General features: G+C 36.3%; 1 protein-coding gene across 1 annotated transcript in view; it reads left to right on the top strand.

The window, feature by feature from the left end:
* Positions 1-12,943, top strand: part of nr6a1b (nuclear receptor subfamily 6, group A, member 1b) — a 36,193-nt gene extending 23,250 nt beyond the window's left edge. The window contains 8 exon segments of the mRNA XM_055180569.2: positions 1,159-1,389; positions 3,646-3,701; positions 6,476-6,636; positions 8,749-8,922; positions 9,470-9,724; positions 11,144-11,265; positions 11,361-11,513; positions 12,523-12,943. Coding sequence (XP_055036544.2) covers positions 1,159-1,389; positions 3,646-3,701; positions 6,476-6,636; positions 8,749-8,922; positions 9,470-9,724; positions 11,144-11,265; positions 11,361-11,513; positions 12,523-12,638 — 1,268 coding nt within the window. The 3' untranslated portion in view covers positions 12,639-12,943.
* Positions 12,944-24,836: the final 11,893 nt, after the last annotated feature.

The raw sequence follows: 24,836 nt of genomic DNA, 5'->3' as shown, positions 1-24,836 counted from the left end.
TTGAAGAGATCTGGATGAAGAAGAGACATTCCTCTATATTTCTCTCTTTTTTTCTGTCAACCCCCACTCAGTCTTTAGTTTGTAGTAAATCTGGGTCACACTGCAGGATGCTGCAAGTCATTTCAAAGCTCCATCAGCTCGGATCGAGTTGAAGAGTCTCGCTGAGATCGGTCTACGCAGCTGTATTAAGTTTATATCTGATGCATTGTGATTTAGATAACAACTTCTGTAACTTTAACTTCAAGTGTAAGATTTCATCCATTCCCTGTAAACTCAGATTAACCTACTATTAGAAATCACAGACGTGTGTGTGCGCTTGGGGACATTTTTTGGTGGTCTTTTTACTAGTGTTGAATTCAAGACCACCTAAACCTAGACCAGAGTGTGTTGAGACCTAGACCAAGACTTGGAGAGGTTGAGACCAAGGCCAGATCAAGATCCGTGGTGCCAGGTCAGAAATGGAATTGATCGAAAAGAAATTGATCAAATTCAATTCCTTTCATCAAATTCAAAATAAATTATTGATTGCATCTGTGGCATGAAGTTTTACATCCAATCACATTAATCATATTAACAAATAAACCAGACAATGCACTTGCAACTAAGCTGTGGTCTTGAGCGGTCTTGGAATAAATCCAGAGTCGTCTTGGTCTTGTCTCGGTCTTGACCAATCTCAGTCTTGAGACTGGCCTCGAGACCAAGCCCGTCCGGTCTTGAGTACTACAACACAACTTACAGATATCAGGCGTATGAATGCCCATCACCTGATGACCTCACTGATGTTCTTGCATCTGATTGGGAGGAAACCGCTGTAATGCCTCGTACACATTACAAGCGACTTTGCATCGCTCGTCGCTTACAACGAAGTCATTAGGAGGCGTTTCTAAATCTGGTTGTCATAAAGAAATGAGTACCATCCACTCCAGTAACTGATGTGGGAATGGATGACGTGAACTCCACTGCTTCCCTCCTATTGGTAGGCGCTCCCGAAAGTTGCTCATCATTTGCATAAAGTTCAACTTTTTTCTCAACTTTCTTGCAACGCTGGACTTGGCCACCAAAAATGTATCCATCAAAGATATTAAAAACATCTACAATATTTATTTCTAAATTGAGACTTCCATTTAGATTTAATGAAATGACCTTTTCTCCCTATAGAAGATGTGGGCGAGCAGCGCTGGTGTCTGATCTGTGGCGACAGGGCGTCTGGGCTTCATTATGGCATCATTTCTTGCGAGGGGTGTAAGGGCTTCTTCAAACGCAGTATATGCAACAAACGCATTTACCGCTGCAACAGAGACAAGAACTGTCAGATGTCCCGCAAACAACGCAACCGCTGTCAATACTGCAGACTGCAGAAATGTCTGCAGATGGGAATGAACCGCAAGGGTGAGAAAGACACGTGCATGCACAGATTTTGACCTTTACCTGTCCTGTGTTTCTTTCCTTATTTTTCACACACACATCCATTCATAATTATAATTTCACCCTAATTATAGTGTATTATTACTTTTATGTAAATACAAGTTTGTTTTTGTATGCCGTTTAATATTCATGCACTTTCTGTTGTTCGGTCTTTGATGCTGGTTTATTAGATCCCATCTTTCTGCCGTGTAAATTTGGTGATATGGATCAGGGGTTTATTGAGAGTGCATGACGAGATGAAACGCAGATATCAGATCTGGGTTGCATCGCTGCATGTTAAACCATGAAAGATGCCAACATGGTGCTGATAACAAAATTCTTGATCTAAACTAGATCTCTTCTTGAGACTGAGATACAGGCACACGCAGGAAAAATGTATAATCTCTCACCTGCTTATTTTGTGCAGCAGAGGGTGCTGTTGCACTTCATCAACTTCAGTCAACATCTTTTCTGCTCACTGCATACTGTACAGTATATACTTGTGCATACTGTTTTATTTATTTATTTAAATACTACAGCTACATTCAAAAGAGCATATTATGTAAATTCTCACTGCTTTTGTAGTTGCATTTTTATTGTGCATGCAATGCATGACCTGCTACATTGGTCATAATGTGCAAAATATAAATTAGGGCTGACCGCTGTTGTCGGAGTCGGTAATTTTCGTCTCCATTTTCTACAAAGATAAAGAAATCTACATGCACATCAAAGCCTGATGTGAGATGTAAAATGAAATTTAAAGACAGGGCTTTGCTCACAGCTGCACAACATGCAAGCTAGTTGGAAAGGTTACGTCTGACAACGTTTCCGGCAGAGATTGCAAAGTAGTAGTGTCATATAGACGGTATTGTCTCAGCTGGATGCACAAAACTATGCTTTTTTATGTATTGATATATTAATAATACACTTTTTTTTATACATGTATAGTATTATATGCACAATAATTCAGTTACTTGGTGGTGAGTGTGTTATTGCTTCTGGATAATAATATGTCAGACTAGGGGTCAGGTGCATTGCATTGTGGGATATAGGGGTGGTTTCCTGGACAGGGTTTAGATTAATCCAGGACTAGGCAGGTGATTCTCACGAAAACGTGGTTTTAAAAATGTCAAGCATGACAATGTAAAATTGCTTAAATTTACTTTTTTTCCCACCAGACATTGAAAAACAAAGTCTGGAGTAAATGGGAACATTAATTTAAAAACTTCTACTTATCATTTAACACTTTTTGTAACATAATTTAAAAAATTTGTCCTAAAAAATCTCATTACCGCAACAGTCAGAAAACATCAACACTGACATATTTTCAAAATGACATGACAAACCTGAAAGAACATAATTTGGAGATTCTGCACATGCATTTAAAATCAAAGTATTATGCTTCTATTTATTCAATTAACATTTAATAAGCATCTGTTGCGGTAATGATAATCAAAATGTCGTGTAAGCATTCTGACAAGACAATATCTCAAATTAACTGTAAAAAATGATCTTACCTGGTAGCCATCTTGAAGTAACTGGTCCATGTGCTTGGTCACTCAAAATCAAACTTTATTAAAATTCTGTATGTGTGCTTAAACTGTTCTCAAAAAGTGTTGCGGAGGATGAGAACATCAGGCATGGACACATCATTTTCCTAATTTTTCTTCATTATTGTTATACATGAATATTCAGTAAATATTTTTTCTGTCATCTAAAGTAGTCTAGCAAAACATCCATTTATTTTTGTTCTTAATATTTTTGTGTTAATTTGATTAAATTACAACATAACGCATGTTCAAACACAGCCGGACACATTGCGGTAATGAGAATTTCAGCAGAATTTACAATTATAAATTCTTATGTTGAAATCACACATTGTGCAAGATAGAACACAGTATTGTGTTAATTCGGATGCTTTTTAATGTTACTATATTACACATTTTAAAGGTAAAATCATTAGTGCCGTGGTGTTTCAATGGTTTCGTGAGAATCACCCAGGCCTTATTTATATTAGGTCATTTAAGCAGTTTTTACAAACTTTACCAAAAACGTTACAGGTGTGCATCTTAAGACAAAACAATGCCACCGATATATGTTAAAATTAAACAGGACAAGGTGTTTTGAAATTAAAGCAGCTCAAACATGCATTTTAGTCTGGGACTATCCCATAGTGTTTAGTAAAATGTGCTCTTCTGTATACCACGTTAAACATGTCAAACATCTTCCTGTCTCTGTCAGCAATCAGAGAAGATGGGATGCCTTGAGGCAGAAACAAAACTATTGGACCTGTACAGGTAAGACAACTGTGTGCGCTTAACATAAAGCAGGTAGTTTAAACCTTGCATGTTTATGATAACATATGCATTCGGCAGACGCTTTTATCCAAAGCAACTAACAGTGCATTACAAGGTATACCTTTATTATCAATGTGTGTGTTTCAGGGTTCAAACCCAAGACCTTTTGCGCTGCTGAGCTGTGCTATACAGGAGCACTAAACACTTGGTGTTACTTAAAGGGGACATTTCATAAGACTCTTTTAAGATGTAAATAAATGTGAAGTTCTAGCTCAAAATATCATAGAGATAATTTATTATAACATGTTAATATTGACACTTTGTAGGTGTGCCATTTTTGGGTGATGCAAATGAGCTGATCTCTGCACAAATGGCAGTGCCGTGGTTGGATAGTGCCGATTAAGAGGCGGTATTATCCCCTTCTGACATCACAAGGGAAGCCAAATTTCAATTAGCTATTTTTTCACATGCTTGCAGAGAATGGTTTACCAAAACTAAGTTACTGGGTTGTTCTTTTTCACATTTTCTAGATAGATAAAAGCACTGGGGACACAATTATAGCACGTAAACATGGAAAAGTCAGATTTTTATGATATGTCCCCTTTAATACTAATACATAATTCAATGACACAGTTGTTAACAAGCATTCAAGGATTACTGCAGTTTCATGGAAAGATCCTAATAATTTAGTCCCCCATGTCATCCGGGATGTTTGTGTCTTTTTTTTGTTCAGTTGAGAAGAAATTACATTCCAGGATTTTTCTCAATTTAATAGACGTTATTGGACCTCAACATATTACAGTTTCAAAGCAGCTTCAAAGGGCTCCAAATGATCCCAACCGAGGCACAAGGGGTTATCTGGCGAAATGATCGCCATTTTTGCAAAAATAATTACTTTTGAACCACAGCTTCTCTTCTTGCACTAGCCGTGTGATGCGCCAGCGCGACCTTATGTATTACGTAATCAAGTTAAAAGGTCATGCGTTACATATGTGAAATGCACACTTGCGGACCATTTTAAAAATAAACTTACCCAATGAAATTATTTAGTATCATTCCACATACAACAACGTCTGAACGGTCCTCTTTTTCCACACTTGTAAAAACTGAAGCAGTAGATTCACATGCGTCATGCGTGACCTTTGGATGTGATGACGTAATTCGTAGGAATCGTAAGTGCAGGACCGAAAGTTGTGGTTTAAAAGTACTTTTGACAATCATTTCGCTAGATAAGACCCTTATGCCTCGGTTGGGATAGTTTAGAGCCCCTTGAAGCTGCATTGAAACTACTGAAGAAATAAATATACACTCACCTAAAGGATTATTAGGAACACCCGTTCAATTTCTCATTAATTCAATGGTGTAAAGGTGTGGGGGATGTTTTCTTGCAACACTTAAGGCCCCTTAGTGCCAATTGGGCATCGTTTAAATGCCAAGGCCTACCTGAGCATTGTTTCTGACCATGTCCATCCCTTTATGACCACCATGTACTCATCCTCCTATGGCTACTTCCAGCAGGATGATGCACCATGTCACAAAGCTCGAATCATTTCAAATTGTTTCTTGAACATGACAATGAGTTCACTGTACCAAAATGGTCCCCACAGTCACCAGATCTCAAACCAATAGAGCATCTTTGGGATGTGGTGAAACGGGAGCTTCGTGCCCTGGATGTGCATCCCACAAATCTCGATCAACTGCAAGATGCTATCCTATCAATATGGGCCAAAGTTTCTAAAGAATGCTTTCAGCACCTTGTTGAATCAATGCCACGAATTAAGACAGTTCTGAAGGCGAAAGGCTGTCAAACACAGTTTTAGTATGGTGTTCCTAATAATCCTTTAGGTGAGTGTATATAGAGAAAATCCTGGAATGTTTTCGTCAAAAAACGGAATTTCTTCTTGACTGAACAAAGAAAGACATAAATATCTTGGGTGACATGGGGGTGAGTAGATTGTTGGGACTTTTTTTTAATGAAACTGAAGTAATTCTTTTTATAAATTTTAGCTTTATATAGGTTTTTATGTGCATGTGAGAAATTTAAACGAAATATTTTGGGGACGTTCCTAAAAAACAAAACCACCAGATTTTCTAATATCCTTTTTTAAGTGATGCATTAGTCTATGTATAAGATCATATTGATTTATTAGCCGTTCTTCTGTGAACAATCCCATCACATTCCAGCAGTATCGAACGTGAAGCCCTCCCTGATGTCTGTCCTATTGCTGGCGTCTCATCCGCATGTTTTCTCCGAGTGTGGAGTGAAGGGTGAGAGCGGTAAAGAATAGACCCTGAAGGCCGAATCGATTCTTTCATACAAACAGTAACCATCCCAATCTCTCTCTCTCGCTCGCTCGCTCGCTCACTCTTCATTAAAAGTGTCTATATATATAAAGCATGTGAACTGTGTCTTGGTGTCCTTGTTAATGTTGTTTGTGTTTGTATGTGCCGGTGTGTTAGTTCGTTTCTTTCTCGCTTGCAACAATTGTCGGATCCCTCGCTTTCAATCTGTAATGGAGAGAACAATGAAGCAAAGAAATGAAATTTCGCTTCGGTCGCACTTACTGTACAGATGGCTTGTTATTGATTCAGCCAGTTAGTGACTGAATAAATCTGATGAAAAGAGAGAATGCCAGGCACATGGTTTCTTATTAGCAATTTCACATTTATTCGCAATAGAACAACGCACTGCTAATTAATCGCATATTGGCCTTTATCTTTCTTTATTCAGCACTGTTTTACTCCATTTCTTCTCTCTCTCTCTCTCTTTGTAGATCTCGCTGGAGGAGATCGAGCGAATCATGTCCGGCCAGGAGTTTAAAGAAGGTGCTGAACTATCAGATACGTGGAGTCACGGCTACAGTAACCACAGTTCACCTGGCAACAGTATCTCCGAGGGCAGCCAGACCTTATCTTTCTCCACTCTGTCAACCAGGTGTGACCCCAATGAGAACGAGATGTTCGAACGCAGTTACACACAGACACACTGACCTGCACCCATCCTTGAGAAACATGTTTTTGGTTCAATTAAACTTTAATTATTTAAATTATTACGATTTTTTACCATATTTTAGGGCTACAACTAATCGCAACTAATTGTTTGCAGAATAAAGGTTTTTATTTAAATAATACTGTGTACTGTGTATAATAGTTATGTATATATAAATACACACACATGCATGTATATATTTAAAAAATATTTACATGTGTATATACATTTTTATATTTAAATATAATTTATATTATATAGCTGGGCAAAGATTAATCATGATTAATCGCATACAAAATAAAAGTGATTTTTTTTTTGCATAATATATGAGTGTGTGCTGTGTTTAATTATTATGGTATATATAAATACACACACATGCATGTATATATTTAGGAAATATTTACATGTGTTGTATATACATTTTTATATATAAATTAGTCCTGGGCAAAGATTAATCGCGATTAATCGCATACAAAATAAAAGCAATTTTTTGCATAATATGTGTATGTGTTGTGTGTAATTATGTAGATATAAATACACACACATTCATGTATGCATTTAAGAAACATTTATATGTGTATATATATTTATATTTATATGTATTCTATATGATATATATATATATATCAAAAAATCTCTTTTATTTTGTATGCGATTAATCGCGATTTATCTTTGCCCAGCACTAAGAATACTTAATATACAGCATATACAAACTTTTAAATTATACATGCATGTGTGTGTATAATTATTATATACAGTACACACACATATATTATTCCAGTCTCACGGCCGGCGGGTCGTGCAAGGCACCTTACCCTAATTGCTCCCCAGGCGTTGGGATACTTGCCCACTGCTCCGGGTGTGTGGATCTGTTCACAACTTGCAGTGCGTGTGTTCACGACTTACAGGGATGGGTTAAATGCAGAGGTCACATTTCGAGTATGTGTTGCATACTTGACAAGCTTGTCAGATAACACTTTACTTGAAGGGGTGTTCATAAGACTAACATGACACTTTCATAATCATGACATGACACGTCTCATGAACATAAAGGAGATTTTATGCACGTTTTTGACAACTGTCATTAAGTGTCATTTGTTAAATTATGTCATTTTAATGCATTAGGTGAATCGGTCTTCAAATGCAGTACAATATGATTTTATCAATTTTAATTATTATTATTATTATTATTATTATTGAATGATTGATTTTATTGGTAAACACATGGAGAAAACTTCAGAAAAAACATTATTAACTGAAGAATATTCATGTTGTTGTTATAAAACTATTTGACAGAGTATTAACACTTAATGACCTTTTAATGACAAATTTAATTTGTACCACTGTAGTTAAGGTCAAGAAAAATATTCATGATGCTGTTAAAAAATTATTTGACAGAATATTAACACTTAATGACATTTTAATGACCAATTCTATTTTTACAACTGTAGTTGAGGTCAAGAAAAATATTTATGACATTATTATAAAACTATTTGACAGAGTATTAACAATTAATGACATTTTAACGACATTCAATTTGTATCACTGTTAAAAAGTTGTCAGTTATGATGTATTGGTTTATATCAAGTTGTTATAACAAAAACATCTCAAACAATGTCATCTTTGCATTAAAAAAATGAAAGACAGTTGTCATAAATGTGCATAGAATCTCCTTCATGTTCATGGCATGTCTCATGTCATGATTATGAAGATGTCATGTCAGTCTTATGAACACCCCTTCAAGCAAAGTGTTACCGCTTGTCACTTTCATTATGTAAACAAAAACTTTTATTCTGCAAACAATTAGTTGCGATAGTTGTCATGCAGCCCTACCATATTTGCTATTTACAAAATTTAACAACATACATTTTAAAAAATGTCCAGTTTCACTTAGTAAACGTTACATTATTGTATTAAAATATGTTGTTGATGCAGTTTTATGTTGACTTAAAAAAAATTTGACCAGTCGTATTTATATGAAGTGTATTTTGGGCATATAATGTGTCATGTGGTGTCCTTACCTTACCTCATATATCTCTCTCTCTCTTTCTCCTGTAGAGATCAATGCAGTAGTCCGCAACATTCTCCCTCACACACTTTCCTATTGTGTAAATATCCTTTACTGCCCTCTACTGGCAGTAACCTGACAACACAATCACAGACATTATCAGCCCAACTTCTTGCTGCAGAAGACCTGACACCCCTCAGTACACCCATGGTCATAGAGGAGGGGTAAGACACGTTCACACCCTCATGAACTCTCATGTCTTGTTATTTAGTCTTTAATTGATGCCACATTAGTTTATAATACACATGTCACGTTTCCAATTCTGTTTGGTGAGGTTAGAGATGCAGAAATGAAACTTCACCTTAAGTTTAGGACAGGGTTTGCCAAAGTGGGGTTTGCAAACCCTTGATGGTTCACAAGGGAATAGGCTTTGTGCCCAGCTGCACTACTTCCTGAACTTCAGCCAGCTCCTTGTTTCCTGTCTGCCATTATTGGACAAACTGATTAATCCAGGTGTGTCTGATTATTGTTGTGACTACTGAGGTCAGGCACACCTGGATTAATCAGTTTGTCCAATAATGGCAGACAGAAAACAAGGAGCTAGCTGAAGTTCTAGAAATAGTGCAGCTGGGCATAAAGCCTATTGCAGGGAGTTTGTTAAATAGTTTGTTTAATTGTTGAAAAACAATTAAATCATAAAATACCTTTAAATAATTCACTCTCTCTCTCTCTCTCTCTCTCTCTCTCTCTCTCTCTCTCTCTCTCTCTCAGGTATAGCGTGAGTCAATCGGAGCTGTTGGCTCTCTTGTGTCGTTTAGCCGACGAGCTTTTATTCCGACAGATCGTCTGGATAAAACGTTTGCCTTTTTACAGCGATCTGACCATCAAAGACTGCACTCGTTTACTGGGGGCCTCATGGCATCAGCTCATCCTCCTCTCATCCCTGACACTGCACAGTAGACAGATACTGGGAGAACTGGCCAACATCACACACCAGTACACACCGTCCAGTCTGATGTTACAGGGGTGAGCTTGTGTCTTCAAACACACGTGTGTGTATAATGATGCTATTGTTGCGTCAAACTCAGTAGCCACACCCACAGTTAAATCTGATTGGATCTAAAATCCAATTTAAAGGAATATTCCATTTTCTTAAAAGAAAAATCCAGATAATTTACTCACCACCATGTCATCCAAAATGTTTATGTCATTCTTTGTTCAGTCGAGAAGAAATTATGTTTTTTGAGGAAAACATTGCAGGATTTTTCTTATTTTAATGGACTTTAATAGACACCAACAATTAACACTTAACTCAACACGTAACAGTTTTTTTCAATGGAGTTTCAAAGGACTATAAACAATCCCAAACGAGGCATAAGGGTCTTATCTAGCAAAGCAATTGTCATTTTTGACAAGAAAAATAACAAATATACACTTTTAAAGCACAACTTCTCGTCTAGATCTGGTCGTGATGCGCCAGGTGACCTCACGCAATACGTCATGACGTCAAGAGGTCACAGAGAACGAACGCGAAACTCCGCCCCAGTGTTTACATGTGTCTTGAAAGAGGACCGTTCCTACGTTGTTGTATGTCAACTGATACTAATTAATGTCTTTGTGTCAGTTTATTGTTTACAATGGTCCACAAATGTGTGTTTTATATATGTAACACGTGACCTCCCTACGGCACTACGCATTTACGTTAGGTCGCGCTGGACCGGACCTAGACGAAAAGTTGTGGTTTAAAAGAGCATATATTTTATTTTTCTTGTCAAAAATGACAATCGTTTCACTAGATAAGACCCTTATGCCTCGTTTGGGATTGTTTATAGTCCTTTGAAACTCTGTTGAAAAAAACTGTTACATGTCAAGCTAAGTGTAAATTGTTGGTGTCTATTAAACTTCATTAAAATGAGAAAAATCCTGCAATGTTTTCCTCAAAAAACATAATTTCTTCTCGACTGAACAAAGAAAGACATCAACATTTTGGATGACATGGTGGTGAGTAAATTATCTGGATTTTTCTTTTAAAAAAATTGAATATTCCTTTAACATAGATCTAATGGGCTATGATTTAGTTGTTCACAGTATTACAAAATAATCAAATTTACTTTAATCAATTAAAAAAAACTTTATATGAGACATATTTTTGCTGTTTTTAAATAATGATTTATTTATAATTGAAGAGCTCAGATGCAAAACCATCTAAAGTGCATCTGACATGTTTTCTTTTAAATTAGCATTTTTAAATCATACTTTTAATGGCTTTCCCAACAAACCGGCATTTCTGAATGACCCGAGGCCGGGATTAACCGGATTTAAAGCAAAAATATTTAATGAATGTATAATACGCACCGAAAGCATTATCTAATTTTTCATTGAGGTGGCGTTTGGAGGCTTTTGCATCCGAGCTCCTCATTTATATTAATAAATGTCTTTTTACAGGTTTGGTGAGGATTCCATGGAAGTTATGGAGAGTTTAAATTTCCTCTTCCGTAAATTTCATCAACTAAACATCAGCAATGAGGAATACAGCTGTTTGAAGACCATCATGTTCCTCAACAGGGGTAACGCACACATGAATTCGCATACTGTATTAGATATTGTGGCACAGTGTGTCTGTATATTGCAGATTTGTTTAATGTTTGTGTTTGTGTCGCAGATACAGCCGGATTGTGCAACACACCCGTGCTGGAACAGTTAAGTGAACGCTATTGGTCGGTGTGTAGGCACCTTACAGAAAGACTCCACCCCCTCCGACCCAAACGCTTTAATGACATCATTACATGTCTCTCAGAGATCCGACACATCTCAGGTGCGTACACATCACTGATTAAAAGTTTAGGGCTATTTACTCCTATTCATGTTTTTAACAATAGTAAACTTAAAGGTGCAGTGTGTAAATTTTAGCGGCATCTTGTGGTGAGGTTGTGAATTGCAACCAATGGCTCAGTCCACTGCCCACCCCTCGCTTTTGAAAGGCATAGAGAAGCTATGGTAGCCGCCAGACATGTAGCAATAGACAGGTAGCAGCCGTTAAGGGCTTCTGTAGAAACATGGCCGCACAAAATGGCGACTTCCACATAAGGGGACCCTCAGTGTATGTAGATAAAAACGTCTCATTCTAAGGTACCGGTTCATTATAAAAAGGTCTTTATACACCCCTGATAATATAGTTTTGTATATTATTTTGCGTTTCTGTCAAGAGATCCTTTAAAAAATACACACTGCACCTTTAATCAAAACTATTGATGCTTTTTACGCATTTACTAACTAATTTAACATTTGAAATATCTGTAATAAATCAAAACTGTGTACTTTTTTGACATGTTTTATGTAGTCACCCTGAGATGCTTTATAGTCAGTATTGAAGGAGGATACACATCTATATTTGGCTCTTATTGGCTGCTTTTTATTATTCAGTCTAGGACATCAATTACATTTTGTTTATAAAATTATTTTTTGTAATGAAATCATGAGAAACACTCTATTTAAGTAACCCTAAATTTGATTTGTGACGTAAAATATTATACAAAAACTTTTTTTGTTGCTAGTTATTCTTTTGAAAAGTACATTGAATAAATAAAAAAAATTAAGCATCCATGCTCTTGTAAGCTCAACTCACAAATATTTAATTTCTGCCTCTGTGTGAAATTTAATTTCTGCCTCTGTGTGAAATTGTTTATAGAGATAATAATTTGGACTTTGTTTTAAAAGATCTTAAATATTATACGTAACGTTTCAATTTGCAACAATTGTTTACACAACTCATCAGAATGTTACTTATTTGTGAAGAATATTAACAATGTAATTATTGGTTGCAGGAAAGATGATGTCACTTCCTCTGGAGCAGCTTCCATTGCTCCTGAAGGCGGTACTATACTCCTGCACAACCAATCAAAACCTCTGGCTAGCCAACAGATCCAACTCAAGGACATAAGCCACGCCTCCAGCCAGTCAACCTGTGAATGCCTTTTTGAATTTTTTTTTATTTGTTATTCGTTTTTCAATGTATTTATTACATGACAAAGTTGAATGTAAAACTTCTGATAGGTACGGTTGGTGCGTGTTCACAAACTTTACCAAATGTAGCAATCTACCAAATAAGACGTCAAGCCTGAAGAGATCAAATCCGGCTACCTCAGCAAAATCACCATTGAAAGAAAATTCATAGAGATTCTTCTCTTCAATCTTCATTAAACATTAAAGGAATAGTCTACTCATTTTCAATATTAAAATATGTTATTACCTTAACTAAGAATTGTTGATACATCCCTTTATCATCTGTGTGCGTGCGCGTGGGCGCTGGAGCGCGCTGCGACACTTCGATGGCGTTTGGCTTGGCCCCATTCGTTCAGTGGTGCCAGTCAGAGATGGAGTTGGAAGTGGCCGGGCACATCGACGTTTTTCCTATTTGAGACGAGTGGTTGTACGAGCAAGTTTGGTGGTACAAAATAAAACGTAGCGCTTTTCTAAGCAGATTTAAAAGAGGAACTATATTTTATGGCGTAATAGCACTTTTGGGAGTACTTCGACTCGGCGCAGTAACACCCTCCCTCTCCCATTATGAGAGTGAGAAGGGGAGCGGACTTTTCAGGCTAGTCGAAGTACTCCCAAAAGTGCTATTACGCCATAAAATATAGTTCGCAGCGCGCTCCAGCACTTAAGTGCACGCACACAGATGATAGAGGGATGTATCAACAATTCTTAGTTAAGGTAATAACATATTTTAATATTGAAAATGAGTAGACTATTCCTTTAAAGGGGAAATATCATAAAAATCTGACTTTTTCCACGTTTAAGTGCTATAATTGGGTCCCCAGTGCTTCTATCAACCAAGAAAATGTGAAAAGGATCAACCCAGTAACTTAGTTTTGGTAAATCATTCTCTGCAAGCATGTGAGAAAATAGCTAATTGAAATTTGCCTCCCATTGTGATGTCAGTAGGGGATAATACCACCCCTCAATCTGCACTATCCAACCACGACACTGCCATTTAGTGCAGAGATCAACTCATTTGCATTTTAAAGGAAAACACCACGGTTTTTTGTATTTTGCTGTGTTCTTGCCTCAACTTTGGCGAATTAATACATACATCTTTATTCAATGCGTGCACATAATCTTTGTACAGCGCGTCGTGAATGTGTTAACATTTAGCTTAGCCCCATTCATTCCTTAGGATCCAAACAGGGATGAATTTAAGTCAAAGTGCTGCAAGCTAAGTGCTCGACATACAATAAAGTTTTCATTTTTTATCAGCTTAAAACATCGCCATACTTGTGTAATTACTCATGTAACAGTCTTTAAAAGGGAAAACATGGAAGTGTTTGGTGGCTTCTAAATTCATCCCTGATTGGATCCTAAGGAATGAATGGGGCTAAGCTAAATGCTAACACATTCGCGGCGGGCTGTGCAAGGATGAAGTGCATGCATTGAAGAAATGGGTACGTATTGATTCATCTGAGTTGAGGTGGGAACAGAGTAGAATGTAAAAAAATTGTGGTGTTTTCCTTTAAAGGTCACACCCAAAAATGACACATTTCTGCTCACACCTATAATGTGGCAATGCTATAATAAATTATCTTTATGATATATTGAGCTAAAACTTTACATATGTACTCTGGGGACACCAAAGATTTATTTGACATCTTTAAAAGGTCTTGTGAAATGCCCCCCTTAAGCACATGGATGAAAAGGTTTAGGTGCTGTTATTGTAGCTATAAAATGTGGATAATATTTGATTATCTTATATCTGATCGGTTCATACATTCTGTACCATACAGACCACATGTTGTCCTTATTTGTCTGTTTGAGTCCTACATGGCAAAATAGTTAAACCTGGTACGTTTTGCGACCTTTTTGAGCCATTCGCCGGGGTAAGAAATGCAATAAGCACACTCTTTAGCCCAGGTGTGTATGAATGTTACATATGTGATTATTATTTTTTCTCTTTTAGATTTCTTCGGTACGTATCTTAAGATGTGAATGTTTGAACAGGGTTCTGTGTGTTTTTTATTGCATAGTTTTGTTAGCATTTTAATCTTTATTGTTCAATTTTTTTATGACATTTTTATGCCTATTGATGTTTAAGATGTTACTTTTTCAGAGAGGTCAACTTCATTGCAATTTAACTGAGGAACGTTGCAAATATTACATACATCAGCATTTTATGTGTAACCTTCCATTCCTTCATGAACGTTTACATTTCTGTATTTGTCACAGCAACCGACAATGAGAGAGTTGAAGTAGATAAACGCTCTGGGATAGTATGTGAGGATCGCTCTGATAGTAGAAATGGGTTTATCGTTTTCTTTATGCCGTTTTTCTCTGTTTTGTTACGAGGCCTTGAAGTGATGAAAACTGTATGGCTCAGCTGTCTGTATTTTATTTGTTCATTGTATTTTTTGTATTCGGTTTAATTGTTTACAACATTAAAAACTAATGTTATACGTTTTATAAAGAACTGATAAACGTGTCCGTTTTGATTTATCGCCGTCGTCTGTGTTTGGTCTTCTGTTGGGTGCTGAACGTTCAGTATCGTGTCTTCCAGGTTCAGTGGCCTTGCAGATCTAAACTTACTGTTTTCACGACCTTCTGGAGCTGTCGAAATCTTCCCATGTCTGGAATTACAGATGGCTCAGGAATGAAAGTTTAATGGTTTATTCTTGCAGGTTCATTCTGAATTGATTTTCCTTTATGCACTTTGGTCTGTGGTCTCTGAATGAATGAAAAACATCTGTGTCCTATAAATGTTAGACACATTTACTTCATCTGTCTTTTAAAATTGCATGAGAATTTGTAAGGAGGTACCCCATGTACAGGATGCAGGAAGGAACTGATCTTTACTTTTGTGCTCCGTAAAACCCCATCAGCAGGGATCAACATTTGCAAGCTCAGCGTTTGCCGTCTATCAGGTGATCTTCTAAATTAGCACAATATCCACTTGACATTTATCAGAAACGGCAACCCATAGTTCAGTACTGGTGATACTGGTCGGGTGAAAGGGGATGTGGGTTATTATGGGAAATAATATAGTTAAGCAGCCTGTCAAAATGTCTTGTCCTTAGAAAACAATGTGTATTGTGCATCCCAGAAGCACTTTTTAAGTGAAAATTTATCATAGTTGCCAGCACTTATTGAATTCCATAGTATTTATTTCGTACTATTGACTTGTGTGGTTACCATCTATAATAATATCTTCTTTTGCGTAAACACGAAAAAAGATTATTCAGGTAAATGAGAAGTTTGAATGGGGGGGGTCTGGGGTGGTCCCGGACCTCCAATAAGCATTGAGGACCCCTATAAAGCACAAAATATAAATTAGGGGGGTCCCCTGTTTTTTTATTAAAGGGACACTCCACTTTTTTTGAAAATATGCTCATTGTCCAGCTCCCTTAGTGTTAAACATTCGATTTTTACCTTTTTGGAATCCATTCAGCTGATATCCTGATCTGGCGCTAGCACTTTTAGCATAGCTAAGCATAATCCATTGAATCTGATTAGACCAGTGGTTCCCAAACTTTTTCAGCATGCGGCCCCCCTTGAGTACGGTGCATTCCTTCGCGGCCCCCCAAAGAAAATTTGTGACAAAAAACTGTTCTTAAACTCAACATTTTAATAAAAAAAAACTATAAAATTATACAAAAAAGTATTGCTTTTGGTTAGTAGCCTTATTTTTTTAGGTTTAATTACACAGAATATATGATAAATTAATGTATTGTATAAAATGTCATAAAACTGGGGCCCCCCTGGCACCATCTCACGGCCCCCAGTTTGAAAACCACTGGATTAGACCATTAGCCTCGAGCAAAAAATAACCAAAGAGTTATATTTTTCCTATTTAAAACTTGACTCTTCTGTAGTTACATCGTATTAAGACCAACAGAAAATTAAAAGTTGCGATTTTCTAGGGACATATGGCCAGTGTTGGGGATAGTTCCTTTTAAAAGTAATGCATTACAATATTAAGTTACTCCCCAAAAAAGTTATTGCGTTACTTAGTTACTTTTCATGGAAAGTAAATTGCGTTACTTTTAAGTTACTTTTTTTACTTGGCTGAGGCTTGATCTCTTTCGGGCATTGCAGGTGTTTTTATTTGCATTCAGAAATTGCATTTTCTATCGCAAAAATGTCAAACTCTGGCCTGCCATCTCTGTTTCTGACTCAAACTATTCCTGCTCGGGCATGCACGCATAGTGTGCGTAATTCTATGTGACTATGTTCAGTTTAATTCAGTACATTATATTTTTTTTAAATCAAATTAATTAAACTGAAAAGTAACTTGTACTACTTTTTTTAAAAAGTAACTAAAATATTAATGTGTGCATTTATAAAGTAATGCGTTACTTTACTCGTTATTTCAAAAAAGTGATATTATTACCGAGGGGCAACCTTCTGATCTTTCTAAAGAGGCCAATACGGAAGTGACTTAAACTGCAATTCATTGACTGGCCGCTTGAGGCTGGCTCCAAAAGGGAGTCAATTCCCATAGACTCTCATGTTAACAATGCCCAACTTTACAGTAGAAAATATGTTTACAGCCTGGTTTTTGGTCTATATAGCTAATTTTGCCCTTCATAACAACTGTGAGGGGGGTGAATTTTTTGTAACTAATCCATTTAAATTACATTTAGCCTTAAACTTCTGTATAATTAAGGGCGTGGCTACTTGAGTGACGGTTGAACAGCAACTGCTTTCACTAGAATCGAGTTAGGTGGGCGTGGTTTGAGCAACCAGCTACCTCAGCTTCACCCATGTCCCACCTCTTTACCCATTTTCGGTTTTCCACGAGTGATTCGTGGTGATGTGCGGCCAAGATGGCGATGGAAGGCAACACCTACTTTAAGCTTCAAAAACGATCTTCAGAAACCTATGGGTGACGTCATGGTCACTACGTCCATATTTTTACAGTCTATGATTATTACGTAATGCATGTTACTTGTAATGCGTTACCCCCAACACTGCATATGGCTAGGAACTATACTCTGGCGTAATAATCAAGGACTTTGCTGCTGTAACGTGGCTGCAGGAGGCACAATGATATTATGCAGCAGCTGAAAACAGTCCCCTTAGTAACTTTTAATGGCAGTGAACTATTTTCAGGCACTACGCAATATCATTGTTTTAAATAAGAAAAAATATCCAAACTCTTTTGTTATTTTTTTGCGCGATGCTAACGGTCTAATCAGATTCAATGGATTATGCTAAGCTATGCTAAAAGTGGTACCCACCAGACCCGGAGATCAGCTGAATGGATTCCAAAACAGTAAAAATCAAATGTTTAACTCTAGGGGAGCTGGAAAATTTGTATTTTCCAAAAAAAAGTGGAGTGTCCCTTTAAAATTAAAATACTAACATAAATTTAAAATTCTCGTGCTGCGCTGCCACAAAGCGATACTGTGCATTATTTGTCAAATAAACGACCCTATAAATTAATACAAAAGATTTCTGTCTGAAATAAATGTTTTCTGGAGGAATTGACAGATTGTTAGATTAAGGATTGGGTTATTATTTCACACTAATTTGAGGGGTAAAAATGGTTAGGGTTTAAATCCCTAGTCTTTAATTCTGTTCAATAGAATTAAAGGGACATTCCACTTTTTTTGAAAATATGCTTATTTTCCAGCTTCCCTAGAGTTAAACATTTGATTCTTACCGTTTTGGAATCCATTCAGCTGATATCTGCGTCTGGCGCTAGCACTTTTAGCATAGCTTAGCATAATCCATTGAAGTTGATTAGACCATTAGCATCGCAGTAAAAAAATAACCAAAGACTTTGGATATTTTTCCTGTTTGAAACTTGACTCTTCTGTGGTGACATCATGTACTAAGACGGACCGAAAATTAAAAGTTGCGATTTTCTAGGCAGATATGGTTAGGAACTATACTCTCATTCTGGCGTAATAATCAAGGACTGATGTAACATTGCTTTAGCAGGCGTAGTGATATTACACACTGTCCATAAATAGTCCCCTGCCATTGAAAGTAACCAAGTTACTAAGGGGACTATTTTCGGCTGCTGCGTAATATCATGCAGCCATGTTAGGGCAGCAAAGTCCTTGATTATTACGCCAGAATGAGAGTATAGTTCCTAGCCATATCTGCCTAGAAAATCGCAGCTTTTAGTTTTCTGTCAGTACACAATGTCACTACAGAAGAGTCAAGTTTTAAATAGGAAAAATATCCAAACTCTTTTGTTATTTTTAGCGCGATGCTAATGGTCTAATCAGATTCAATGGATTGTGCTAAGCTATGCTAAAAGTGGTAGCGCCAGACCCGGAGATCAGCTTAATGGATTTCAAAACGGTAAGAATCAAATGTTTAACTCTATGGGAGCTGGAAAATTAGCATATTTTCAAAAAAAGTGCCATGTCCTTTTAAGACAGTCATACAGAACGACACAAAGGTGAATAAATTATCATAAAATGTTGATGATCTGAACTATCCCTTTAAAAATGCTGAATATAAGAAACTTTTTTTTGCCCTTTTGTCCCCTGAGCAGAATTTCGAATGTCCACTTGAACTTATGTAGATGCCCATGACCCTGTTTACACTACTTTTCCTCTTTCTCCATGTATTTTTGTGTCATTCTCACTCCTTCCCTATCACAATCCGTTATGATGAATGAGTTTGCCTAACAATACGACATATTTAGCAAATGCAGCTTATTGGAGCTAACTGTAGTTTCAGATATCCTGACTCATGAGAAGGTAAACTTGAGTTGTATGTGTGTATAAAGTGAAGAGCCTGTTTCCTGTGTCAGGCTCCGCCTCTTCCTGTGTGGAGTGCCTGTTTATAGCACAACCTTACTTGCTGTGTATTTCTCTTCGTATCCATCTCTCCATCCATTCTTAAAAAGAGAAAACACTTCCTTCATCTTAACATGACTCCTTTATATAGCAGTGACCCCCAAAATATATTTATGTCATTGTATTAGGGTGAAATGTCAACCTAAGTTGTTCAATATAGCAGTTATCATTACAAAACATTACAATCAAATGAAATACTGTTTAAAAGGACTATACAAATATTTTAACACTTTCTAGTTGTCAAATGAAGGTATATATCTGTGTGGAATTTCATAAATCCACTCAAATGTATTGTGGGACCTTGAGTGCAAAGTGCGAATGTAAAACAAGTTGTGAGAAAAGGATTTGTTTGCAAATTCCACTTGGTTTGATATAATGCAATGATATTTTGCGTGGCTTAAGTGTCCAAATATTTTGTATGCTACTATTGTATGTGGTTTCCATTTCATAAATATTTAGCTTCTCTTATTAACAAACACTACACACTCTAAAAAAATGCCAGCAACTAAAATAGTTGATTTCTTTTGATCTGTGTGAATTAAATGTTTTGCTATAAAAACATTTGATTTTGTAGATAAATTCATTCCCTTAATGCATATCTTTATTTCTCTCTCTCTAAGCTCAACTCCGCCCCCTGTGGCTTGTAATGCGTCACTGCATGCCGCCACTGGCAGGTTCCTCTCATTCAACGACCCTCAAAAGACACCCCTGACATTTTGTTTTACTCTCAGGGTCAATTAAAAGGCGTAATTGCTCTGTATAACAGTGCTCTATAAAATTTAAGCTGCTAAAATATCAAAATATCTTTATTTTATGGCCAATAGATCTGTAAATCCAAGGGGGCCTCAAGATGACAAAAAAATTCCAAAACAAGCAAAAATCAAAATGTTTCTTAATTTTTTGGGCCATTTTAGTAGTGAATATACTTCTGTAGTCATTTCAAGCTCTAGTTGGGTGATTCTCACGAAAACTTGGTTATAAAAATGTCAAGCATGAAAATGTAAAAATTGCTTAAATTTTTCCCACCAGACATTAAAAAACAAAGTCTGGAGTAAATGGGAACATTAATTTAAAAACTTTTACTTATCATTTAACACTTTTTGTAACATTATTAAAAAAATTAGTCCTAAAAAATCTCATTACCGCAACATTCAGAAAACATCAACACTGACATATTTTCAAAATGACAAACCTGAAAGAACATAATTTGGAGATTCTGCACATGCATTTAAAATCAAAGTTTTATGCTTCTATTAATTAAATTAACATTTAATAAGCATCTGTTGCGGTAATGATAATCAAAATGTCGTGTAAGCATTCTGACAAGACAATATTTCAAATTAACTGTAAAAAAATGATCTTACCTGGTAGCCATCTTGAAGTAACTGGTCCATGTGCTTGGTCACTCAAAATCAAACTTTATTAAAATTCTGTATGTGTGCTTAAACTGTTCTCAAAAAGTGTTGTGGAGGATGAGAACATCAGGCATGGACACGTCATTTTCCTAATTTTTCTTCATTATTATTATACATGAATATTCAGAAATATTTTTTCTGTCATCTAAAGTAGTCTAGCAAAACATCCATTTATTTTTTTTCTTAATATTTTTGTGTTAATTCGATTAAATTACAACATAACGCATGTTCAAACACAGCCGGACACATTGCGGTAATGAGAATTTCAGCAGAAAATGAGATAAAATTTACAATTATAAATTCTTATGTTGAAATCACACATTGTGCAAGGTAGAACACAGTTGTGTTAATTCTGATGCTTTTTAATGTTACTATATTACACATTTTAAAGCTAAAATCATTAGTGCCGTGGTGTTTCAATGGTTTCGTGAGAATCACCCAGTTACTTTTATTTGGAAAAAATGAGTGAGTGGGGGCCTTCAAATATTGTTGTGGGCAACTAGGGGACCTTGAAGTGAAAAGGTTGAGAACCACTGCAATAGATAACTTTATATCTCAATTTTTGTATAGTGGAGTGAACTCTTATTTTATTTCATTCCGCCATCTGTGACACACAAACACACAGTTGCACAGGTTCATTCTGACATGAGTAATCTTATCTGAGCTGAACGTCCGAAATCCTCCTGATGGCTCAGATAAGAAACTAAAACACAAGAAGACCTTCACACACTACTCTCGATGCACACACAAGCGTGAATGTTTTAATAAGGCCCTGGATGCGTGCTGGTGATACGTGAAATACATCGTGTGAAATAATCTGTGTATCTCACTCAAGGTCTTAAAGGGTCTTGGGGTGAAAATCTCTTACGTCATTACAGCATAAAGCTCAGGGCTTGGGGCAATGGCCAATGCCACACACACCCACATTACCACATACAAATACACCATGGGTCTATGGTTGCCAAGCCTTTTGACATCCTTCTGGAACACCTATGTGGATGCACTACCGTGGTCACAACATTAAAATACCTCATTAATATCATAATATTACAGTACATTTTTGGTGAAAAATATGTGAAAATTAAAGGAAAAGGGACTAAATAAAGCTAAACAGAGAAATGGTCAAGTGGACACTCAAAATTCTGCTCATGAGACTTTGTTATACATTTGTATACCATTTTTAACAGAGTTATTACAGGTAAACCCTTCACTGTATACAAGTTTTGTCCTTAAAAAGCTTCATAATATCTAATTTATTTATTTTTTATTTATAATTGAAATGCAACATGTACCTGACTATTGTAGCCTATATCACAAAGTATGTACAGGTCACCAAAAAGTGCTTTAGGAAAACAAAGCACAATTTCTGGATCTATTATATGCAGTCTTCATCAATTGTTTGTGTATCTGTTTATCTTTGTGAGAATATAAGTGTTTCATTTTTACTTATGTGATGAGGATGGACTGACAAAATTTTGCAGTTGTAGACCCACATACTTAACACACTTGACTTGTGTAAGTGTGTGTACTGTTAAGAAACAATCTTCATAAGTGTTGCATAGAAAAAGTGTGTGTGCAGGTGAAGGACAGACGAGTTGAGAGACAACCATGTATACACACACACACACACACACACACATGGTGCGTGCGCAACCATGTTTACGCACGCACGCACACACACTACAGCAATAGCGTTGAGTAGCTATAAACCTAAGGTTAGAACTAATATTTTTAACAACAATCTTTGCCAATTAACTGATATTATTTTTTTAAAGGGCACTTAAGTTGTAAAGTGTGTCTGTTTCTTCACTTTAATTTTAATCGTCTTGATTCGTGTTCAATTCCTAACCCCTGTCACCTTCTATCCAGAAATAATTTTAATTCAGCTACAGCTGAGTCATGACAGTGACAATGCCATGAAGGTCAAAGAGTACAAAGACTTTTAAATCTCTTTCTTTCTCGATCTCTCTCTATCTCTCTCTCTCGCGCGCGCGCTGCAGAGGTGCAATGTTCAGGTCTCCTGTGAGTTAGAGGTGAAATGCGGTGTTGTGACCTTGCCAGAGATTCAGAATGTTTCTTGCTTGTCGTGGTGCACAAAATGCTTCTTTGTTGCCGACGGCGTTGTTTATTAATGTCAGAACAAAACAAGCCTCTCACGTTCGCGGATTTTGATGGAAAGACAGATCACAACGTCTAGAGTGGAAACCATGCGCGCAGCACTGGAGGCCGTGAACGCGCAATTAAAGGGATAGTTCACCCAAAAATTAATATTTTGTCATCATTTTCTCACTCTCGTGTTGTTGTAAACCTGTATGAATTTATTTTTTCTGATGAACACAGAAGAAGATATTTTGATAAATGATGATAAGCACACAGCTGATTGTAACTATCTCCATAGTTGGAAAACAAATATTGTGATAAATGATGAAGAAGATATTTTGATAAAGGATGGTATTTGACGGTACCCATTGAATTCCATCGTATTTGTTTTTCTTACTATTAAAGTGGTTCAATCAGCTGTGTGCTTACCATCATTTAGGCTATCAAAATATGTTATTTTGTATTCGTCAGAAAAACAAATCACACATGTTTAGAATATGAGGATGAGAAAATGATGAAAGAATTTTCATTTTTGGGTGAACTATCCCTAAATTAAGGACCATGCACAAATTTGTTGTTGGAATATTTAAGATCACACGTCCATACTTTAAGTCCTGTTTTATTGGACTTGAACTGTTTTGAGTCATTTAATGTCTGGGGGCGTGGTTAATATGATGATATGGTAATATTGATAGGCTACGTAATGCATTGATACGTAATTCACTCACTTTTACATTTCACTTAGTTAGGCTATTTGAGGATAAAATAATTTTAGGATGAAATAATCCTGTAATAAGAATAGCCTACAATATATCGTAATAAAGTTATTAAAATATTGCATTATGTCATTTACGGAAAACTCTATAAAATCATATAATATACAATATTAAATATTTAATGTTATACTATTGAGCAAACTCACAAAATGGTGCTAATAGTAGGCCTATTAAAAGCTTGTAACCATTTTAGCGCTATATAGCACCTTGTAAGTGGTGCTAAAGCATGACTATAGCACCAATTATGGTTCAACATAGCCCAAAAATGCTACACAGGTTCCACATAGATTCTGTTTAGCACATAAATGCCATTTAGCACCAATTTTTAAGTGTTAATTTATTTAAAATATATAAGCATATTATATTGGTATATAATATATTATAGCCTATATAAAAATTAAAAAGATGTAGGCCTACAAATATACGTATAACAAAGAGCCCAAGTGTAATTTTCATTATAGATGGTTATTCTAAGTGTTACCTTTTAAACTTTGGCTGAAGACCTCAGTGGGATTTGCAAGCCTAATTGAAACGATTGTAGTCTTGTTATCGCCAAATAAATGTTATTATTTCTATAAAAATAGTGACATATGAAGTATATTGTTGTGCTGCTGTTTTGGCACTCACACCCTGATCTACACTTGTTTACACGAGCCTATTAATTAATATGCTAATGAGAAATTAAATGCACCTCGTCGCTTGTATTTATTGTGCACACACGTGTTCCATGTCTGGCTTTGATAAAGAATGAGAGAAATTGAAAGAGAAACGGAAAGAGAGAGAGAGATGGAGAGATCTTCAGCACCTCTGCGCGTTGTCTTAAATGCTCTTCATTGATTTGCGAGCACAATGGATGATGGGAAATGCGCCATATGGAGACACTCGTTTGTGAGCGTACCAGAATGACAGATTCTTAACAGACTGTGTGTTTTGTGTGCGTTAAGACGACAAATACTGATTGGTTTGCTAAAATATTGTTATAATGTTAAAAGGATAATTCATACTCTGCAATGTGAAGTATGAAAACATGCCTTTCACA

The sequence above is a fragment of the Misgurnus anguillicaudatus genome, chromosome 9 (genome assembly GCF_027580225.2).
Source record: "Misgurnus anguillicaudatus chromosome 9, ASM2758022v2, whole genome shotgun sequence".
NCBI lineage: Eukaryota > Metazoa > Chordata > Actinopteri > Cypriniformes > Cobitidae > Misgurnus > Misgurnus anguillicaudatus.
This window is presented reverse-complemented; position numbering and strand designations above follow the sequence as displayed.